This window comes from Lactuca virosa, chromosome 8, assembly GCF_052849685.1.
Source record: "Lactuca virosa cultivar CGN04683 chromosome 8, Lactuca_virosa_CGN04683_v6, whole genome shotgun sequence".
Taxonomy (NCBI): domain Eukaryota; kingdom Viridiplantae; phylum Streptophyta; class Magnoliopsida; order Asterales; family Asteraceae; genus Lactuca; species Lactuca virosa.
Window position 1 is genome coordinate 74,632,983 of NC_136433.1, and position 8,965 is coordinate 74,641,947.

Sequence of the window (8,965 nt, forward strand, 5' to 3'; positions counted from 1 at the left end):
ATCAGTCCTAAGTCCTTCAAATCTTACTTATATAAATATATCTGTATAGACATGAGTTTGACAATAATATAAATTTAAAAGAGTTTGATAAGGATTTAGCATTTAAAAGAGTTTAATAAAATATTTTGAAGTGTTTGAAATCCATAAGTTTGATAACAATTTGAAAGTAATAGAAAATCTTTCTGTTCGTTCTAGTTATTAATCACATGTGATTAATATAATAAAAGAATGTTTCAACTTGTATCCCCCCCATAAAATCATTTAAAATCGTTTCAAAGGTTAATTAAGGGGTATGAACTCACCTGTAGTGAGTGGTTTGGATGGAAGTGCTGGATAGGATGCTAAGTGTCAAGTGAGGACTTGAGTACACACGGATCCTATTTAACATATAATGACACATATATGTATCTAATTAGTGATTAAACAACTAATTAAGCAAGTATAAACACCCTAGGACATGGAAAACACTTTGATTCAAGTGCTAGAAGTGCAAAAGGGTTGTATCTAAGGGTTGTAGGGCCTCACTTTGGAGTTTACGGCTCATGGGTTCACGGCCCAAAGTGTTTACAGCCCATGGGTTTACGGCCCAATGAGTTTACGGCCCATGGGTTTACGGCCCAATGAGTTTACGGCCGTAAACTCATGGTATCTTGTACCATTTTGTGTGTTTAAGGTCCTATGTTATTCCTTGAGGTGTTCTAGACTTAGATCCAAGGCATAGGAAGGAGTTGTGGCAACATTGCACCACTAACTAGGGTTTACGGCCAAGGGAGATTGCCTTGGCCGTAAACACCCTTTTGTTCCAGATTTCTTGATGTTAACAAGGTGTTTAACAACTGATTCAAGTATACAACAAGTTAAGGATAGTGTACTTACGTTTTGAAGGCAAATGGGGGTGTTTTCGGCCCAAAACACTTAAGTGTTCTTGGTGTTCTTGAGGATCTTGAAGATCTAGACTCAAAAGATGAGATTTATGGATGAATTCGAGAGTGAATCAAGAAGAAGAGATGTATTAACACATAGAGGGAAGGAATCACTTACATTTTTGAAGTTTGGAAGCAAAAGTCTCAAGATCCTTGAGAGAGAATTCCGAATTCTTGGGCTTGGAATGGTGAAAATGAAGGAAAAATGACTAAGGAACATATATATAGCATGGTGTTTACAGCCACCATGGGTTTACGGCCGTAAACTCATGGTTCCTGGACGTAAACACCTCTTTAGAGGGTTTATGGTTTGCTTGATAGTTTACAACTTCAATGGACACTTCCTATAACTCATTCTTTGGATATACTAGGCTCGGTGCTCAAATAGACTCAAAATAGTGCTAGAAGTTAGCAGGAACAAGTCTAACTTTGTTTGGATTGAATGGTTTGTACACGATTGAAATTTTGGGTTGTCACACCGGCCGATATTTATGACTGTATGTATTCCGTACTAAGTTCGAATGCCAAGCGGTGCCCGGTGTAGTATTATATGTTTCCGGATTACGATCCGATGTCGGGCGGTGCCCGAGGAATGTTTGTATGCTTTCCGGATTACGGTACGATGTCGGGCGGGGCCCGAGGAATGTTTATATTCTTATGTTATGTGATTATTCTATGTGTATTTGTTGATATGTTTATATGTATACCGAGCTTTGCTCGATGCCGGACAGGGCCCGATGAAGGGGTGGGGCCCACAATATGTTTATATGTGATTATGTGATTATGTGTATGGTATGTGGTAGTTTAGGGAAACTGACTAAGCTTCGTGCTTACATTTTTCTGTTTTGGTTTCAGGTACTTTCGGTAGAAAAGGGAAGAGCTCAAGATAATTGCGTTGCACACACCATGATGTTGTAGCATGCGATGTTTACTCTTATATATTGACATATGTTTTTGATATGGATACTCTGATTATGATGTTTTGAGATACTATAACTTTTGTTTTGACGAGAGGTTTTGATAACTATGGTTTTATTTAATAATTAAAAAAGAAATTTTTGGTCATGAATTTTGGGATGTTTCACAATTCCTATGTGAACCAAAAAAATCCCACATGGATGCAACTTTCTGAGTCTTAAGTTATTAGAAGGGTACACTTGGACAAGGGTTATTTTACCTTCCACCGGTGATTTTAAACTTACCGCTTACTGTGATACAAGCTGGTTGAGTTGTCCCACAACTAGACAATCATGTACGAGATATTTCATCAGTTAAGGAGAGTCACCGGTTTCATGGAGAACCAAAAAACAAAGTGTGGTAGCTCATTCATCTACAGAAGTAGAATATAAAGAATGACTAACACTTTTTGTGAATTTTTATGGATAAGATGGCTCTTACAAGACTTAGATGCTCACCAACAAGATGCAAATCCTTTAATTTGTAGCAATGAGATTGCTCGACATATTGCAGTTAACTCGGTTTTTCATGAAAGAACAAAACACGTAGATATGGATCGTTACTTTGTTCGTGAAAGAGTGAACAGTGGTTATGTAAAGCCTTGCCATATTCGAAAAGAGTTTCAAACTGCTGATATATTCACCAAACCACTTGGTGCTGATCGTTTCCTATTTATTCGTAAGAAGTTGAGAGTTTGTGATCTTTACAGTCGAACTTGAACGGGAGTGTTGAGATACATACCAGATGTTGGCTTCTTCCTGTTTCCTTATTCACATTCCTTGTTGATCAAGGTTACTTAACATTTAATATTTCCTTGTTTAGGTTTTGGTTTTACATTACAAGTCTTTTTTTTACCCTATAAATATAAGGTTTTTGTAATTCAATTAATTAATAAGAAAACAACAGTTCTTCTCTTCTAAATTTGTTAAAAATCTTTTGATGAGTTGTTGTCCAACATCTTTCCCATGCTAACATACATAAGTGCTTAAGAGCTAATGCACTTGACAGAAGATTCATTGCATTATGTTAAGTCATTATTAAATTGTCTTTAGGTAGTTGTGGAGTTTACTTTAGAATGAATAATAGTACAATACATGGGTAAAGAAATATTTTGATGATTTGTTGTTCTCCAACATCCTTTCCATGTTAAGAGCCTAAGATACATAAGTTTTTAAGAGCTAATGCACTAGGGGCGTAGCATGGTATACCAAGGTTGGTTCTAGGACCCACCTAATTATCTTAATTATAAGTTTAATTATATTGAAAAAATTTAGGGGAACCACTTTATAATTTACGAAGGAACTACCTAATATTTTTTTGCAAAAATATGTATAAGATTTTTGAACACCTATGAGCTATTTGTATATTACAACCCATATAAAATAACACAATGCCTAAACCAACTTAAAATTTATCCAAGAAAAATTAGCCCAATCCATTAAAAAATATAATAATAATAATAATAATAATAATAAACAAAAGCCCACAACTGAATTGTCGCCTACACTTTTGGGTTTTGCGCTCCGTCAAATTATATCCATGAGTACATGCGGCACGATGATTTTGCATAACGACCCACTGTGAAGTTTTATCATGTGAAAAAGATATATTAGAAAGTTTTGATTAAGATATGATTATAAATATATTTCAAACTACAAAACCTTGTCAGATACAATTCTAAAAACGTTGATATTTTGACCCGACCCGCTACTAGTATATTTTAGTTTGCTATACGTTTTAGTGTTATTTAAATAAGGAACTATGTGCTTTTTGGTTATAGATTTTCCACTGCACTTGAGAGAAGATTCATTGCATTATGTTAAGTTGTCATTAGGCAGTTGTTGAGTTACCTTAGCCCCTTCTCGAGTAATATCGTTGTTCCTCGATCGAGTAAATGAAGTGCTTGGTTAAAAAGCCATGGTGCTCGGATAAGCTTCTCCATCCCATATACATAGACTTTTTGTGAAATATCTTATAATTTTGTTAGAAACGTTTAAAGTGAGGTGTGAAATTTATTATTTCAATTGAAATCACATATACTACAAGAGAAAAATCCTTTAATAACATACGAATCACGACATATACTAATTTTATGAACAAATAAAAAGAGTATATCATACCAAAAATATCATGTTTTTGAAAATCTTAAAGATTACGACATATGTATTTCTCTATCGTAAAACTATGTCATCTATTAAGAAAGATTGCAAGAAAGATTATGACATATAAAAATGTATGTTATGTTTTAGTTTCATGAATAAAAAAAATATGATACTTTCAAGTCTTCTCGTGGATAAAAACACATTCCCTAATTTCTAAGTTGTGGAATCCATCTTAAATCCAATCATGCTCCAAACCCCTCCTCATATATTCTCCTCCCACCTAGCAAGAAGTAGCACGAACAACCGCCACCAACATTCAATAGTCGTCATCGGTTGCTTGGAGCTTGGAGGCGAGAACTAAATTGGACAACATTGGAGATGGGAAGTCAAGGTCGAAATCAGAAATGAAAGGAAGAAATACATTTTTTTAGGAAATCAGTTGTTGATCTCAAACAACTTGTAATAATAAGTCATCATCGCTTCATCAGTTAGTATGATTCGTCACCTAAACTCTCATCGACTCCAATTTATGACTCAAGGTATCACAATCAATATTTTTCTCCCAATCTTGATGTACAGATTAACAACAAATTTCCTAATCTTCTGTTCATTTGCTTTTGCCCTTTGAATTCTGATTTTCAATGTTTGGTACAAAATAATTTAATTTTTGTATTCTAATAGTTGTTTCCTAGTTCGTTTGGATATTTATTTCTACATATGTTGTCAAGGATTTCTTTTTTAGTTTTGAAGCACACTTAGTTGTCAAGGATTTATGTCCTCCCTCTACTATAAACTAATGTATACATTTCATAAGTTTTGTTGGAAGTTACTTTGATATGTTGTTCCCTACATTTATTCGATAAAATGTCCAAGTGAATCAAACTACATTGTTTGTGTCCGTGTGTCCTTATCAGGAGGCTCGACTCATTTTTAATGAGAACCTTTTCGTTTATGCAAATTAAGTGACGATCATGTGATAATGAAAAGGTCTTTATGAAATACGATTTAATATATTTCATATACCAAATTTTTTATATGAGCAAAGTTGCTCATAGAGTTATAAAATCATGCCAATCATTTAACCTAATTAGATTAGGTTGGCTCATTTAATTACTTGATTTTATGGGTAATAGGAAGACTATTTTTCATATTTAGAGCTTGTTTGATAAATGCATTTTAATCATGGTTTAACCTGGTTATAGATTACCTTAAGAGTACTTTGTAACACATTGGCAGATTCACTATGATGACCGGGGTAGCATGTGCTACCCCTCAAATTTCGTTTAGAAGCATAAATATTTTCGATTTTTTTATATTGCGTTATTACCCCGAAAAAAATATAGGCTACCTTTAAAATATAAATTCAAAATGTTTAAAGTCCAAATTTAATACCCAACTCTTATAATTTAACCCAAAATGTTTAAGCCCAAATCTGTTAATGAAATAATACATAGCCTAATTCTTGTTTACAATTAATAAAAAAACGGAAAGAGATTAAAGAAATCAAAAGCATCGATTGAGACCCATGCCCCCTCTCCAGCCATCTAGCTTTGGCTGTGAGCTTTCCCGTACTTTGCACAATGAAACAAGTAAGCCAATTAACTCAATCATGTTATTAATTGTTAGGTCAATTCAAATTTTCATTATTTTTCATTGTGTTGAAAAAAATAGAAATTAGCAATTAGGTTTGTTTAATTAGGGACTTAGGGTTATAGTTAGTGATTATTTGTTGTTGAAAGTTGAAATCAGATTTATAGTTGAAATATTTTTATTGTAGGGGTCTATTAGCAAATTTTTCAAAAGACAATTAGATGACAATGGTGGAGGAACTTCCAAAAGAAATAAGCCTAATGAAAGTCTACAAGTTCCAGAACCTAATGAACCTACTAAAAAACCACATGTTCCACAAGAACCATAACCTAATGGACCTAGTTAAAGACCACAAGTTCCAAAAGGACCATAACCTAATGAACCTAGTCAAAGACCACAAGTTCCATAAACTTTTGATTCGAATGATCTTCCTTCGGACCCGGGGAATAGGCCAAAAATTACATCTTATCATCCTAATCAAAGGGATGAAATAAGAATGGCACATTTTATTAAAGGATGTTGTCAACCAAAGGGGCATAATTTTGAATCAAAGCTAGTTGGTAAGAAGCTAATAGATTTTGTTGTGGAATGATTTGATGATTTTCATGGCTAGAGTATAGCAATAAAAAAAGACAAAGTGTTTGTGTTGCTACTTGTTTGGAGACATGGTAGGGGAACAAGATGGAAGAGATGGATTTGAAACCGAAAGCTTTGAAACTTCGAGTAAAAAATCATTGTGGAAACATTTGGGTAATATTCAAAGTTATCACCAAAAGGCACCACAAAAGTGTGATTTGCTATTGAGAAAAAAATAATCTATTAGTGAAGTCCTTCGTAAGCAAACAGAACTTGAGAAAAGTAATTATGAACTCTGATTACGTGTTATAGTTCGTAGTTGTAGATTTTTATCGGAAAATACATTACCCTTTCGTGGTCATGATGAGTCCTAAATTTCTAATAATAAAAGACTTTTCATTGAAATCTTATCTTTGATTAAAGAAGATAATGAGATAATTTTTAATGTTACTTTAGAAAATACTCCAAAAAATGAAAATTTGACTTCTCCAGCGATTCAAAAAGATATTTTCAATTGGTTTTCAAAAGAGATAATCAAATATACTTGTGATGAAATTGGTTTGGTATATTAGTTGATGAGTCTGGTGATGTTTCCAAAAAAGAACAAACAACTATAGTTTTGAGATATGTTGATAGACTTAGGATTATAAAGGAAAGATTTATTGGAGCTGTTCATGTGTTGGATACATCTCCTTTGACACTTAAAGACGTCATTGATTATGTATATCCTGACAACAACTTGAGTATGGTTCGGGTGATAAATCATAAAATATTTATTTCCTTATTACAATATTAAATATTTTTGATTTTGTTTTATGTTTTATATATTTTATTAAAATTTTGCAAAATAAATAGGTGAGGGGGAAAGGTTATGATGGAGCAAATAATATGAGTGGTGCTTTCAACGGTTTGAAATATTTGATATTAAGACAAAATAGTTCCACACATTATATTCATTGTTTTGCACATCAACTTTAGTTAGTGGTTGTGGCGGTAGCAAAGAAACATGATGATGTTGAATAATTCTTTGAATAACTAGATTTGGTGGTTACTGTAGTTTGTGGTTCTTGTAAGAAAAAAATATGACACGAGAGATGCAGAAAAAAAAGAGTTGAAGCTGAAATTGGTATTAGTGAAACTGAAATAGGAAGAGGGTTGAATCAAAAGATTTCTCTTGTTCGAGCTGGAGATACTAGAAAAGGTTCACATTATAGAACAATAGTAAGTTTGATGAATTTGTTTTGCAGAAGTTGTTGATGTACTTAAATATGTCAAAGACGAAAGGGTCTAGTTTATCTAATCGTAATTAAGCAAATGATATTTTGTCATATTTCAAGACACTTGATTTCGTGTTTCTTTTACACTTGATTTTGGAATTTATAGGCCTCACGGATACCTTATCAAAGCATCTTAAAAAAAGATCATGATATTTTGTAAGCGGCTTTATTAGTAAAAGGGACAAAAAAAGAATTGCTAGTTTTGAGAAAATATGGGTTTCCATAAATTTTTAAGAAGATGTGTGCTTTTTTATGAAAAGTAGAGTATTGGAATTGTGGAAATGTCAGAATATTATGTTACCTCAAGAAATTGTAGGACCAATATAACTAACCAACATCATTTCGAAGTTGTGATTTTTAACACGGTTTTGGATATGCAAATTCAAGAATGTGAAGATCGATTTAGTGAAGTTGGTAAGGAATTGATAGAGAACATGACGGCTTTGAGTCCTTGTGACTCATTTTTAAGGTTTGATAAATCAAAGTTGTTAAAGTTAAGTAAGATATACAAAAATGATTTTTACGATTCAGAAAGGATGCATCTTAATGGGCAACTTGATATCTATTATCACTCTTTGCTCCATGATGAGAAATTTGTCAATATAAAAGGAACTGTGAACCTATCTCGTTTGTCGATAGAAACAGGGAAACACCTGTTACGTCCGGATTTTCAAAGGTAAAATTTTCATTTTTATTTATTAAAATATAAGTCTTACAAAACATTACAAATTATTAGTATATAAAAGAGTATCTTAGCGGAAGTCTATATAACTTTACTGATGCTTTGATGGCGATGCACTCATGCGTGAGCCTTTCCATGGTCAGATGAACAGCCTGTAAAGCAGTTATTCAACAACTGTAAGCTGATTCTTAGTGAATTCTCTCAAAATATTACATAACACAACACATATACAATGCATACACATAATGGCCTTCAACATATAGTTGATCCACCCTATCTTTGCCTACAACATATTGCAGGACCGCACCTTCGCCTTTAGCATACAGCTACTCCGCCCGAGTCTATTGACCTTCAGCTAAAGGCTGGTCCGCCCTCAACTTCATATATAATTAGCTACACATATAACAACAATCCATATAACAGGAAACTAACTATCCTAGCCTAATTGCCTATGTTCATACTATAGGGTAGCTATATCCTAACATACTAAGGATACATACTGGAGTATACAATATAGTGAGAAGAACTCACCCTGATAGATTTTCAGAGGGTTAACAGTCAACTGGACAGTTTAGCTGACGAGCAACACTTTAACAAGGATTAACCTATATTACTATAGTTTATTAATTCAATGGGAATATGAAATGTAGGCTAGAACTAACACTAATCCCGATGAATACCGATAGTTCTTTCAAATAAGGATTGGCTAGGCCAGACAGTTGGGAGGCCGGATCATTTCGGCGTATAACTTATTTGAAATCCAGTAACCAAGCCAACGTGGCCATTCTAGGCACCTTTCCTGAAAGTAGACTAATCAGTATAACGACTTGGAATTACTGATAAATCTTAATTATAGGT

The 8,965-nt window shown here is 33.4% G+C and overlaps 1 protein-coding gene across 1 annotated transcript; it reads left to right on the top strand.

Moving 5' to 3' along the window:
* Positions 1-6,237: 6,237 nt before the first annotated feature.
* LOC145130494 (uncharacterized) lies at positions 6,238-8,105 on the top strand. Its single transcript, XM_079065284.1, has 5 exons — positions 6,238-6,322; positions 6,721-6,902; positions 7,004-7,055; positions 7,296-7,369; positions 7,689-8,105. Exons 1-5 carry the CDS (start codon positions 6,238-6,240, stop codon positions 8,103-8,105), a joined length of 810 nt encoding a protein of 269 aa, XP_078921410.1.
* Positions 8,106-8,965: the final 860 nt, after the last annotated feature.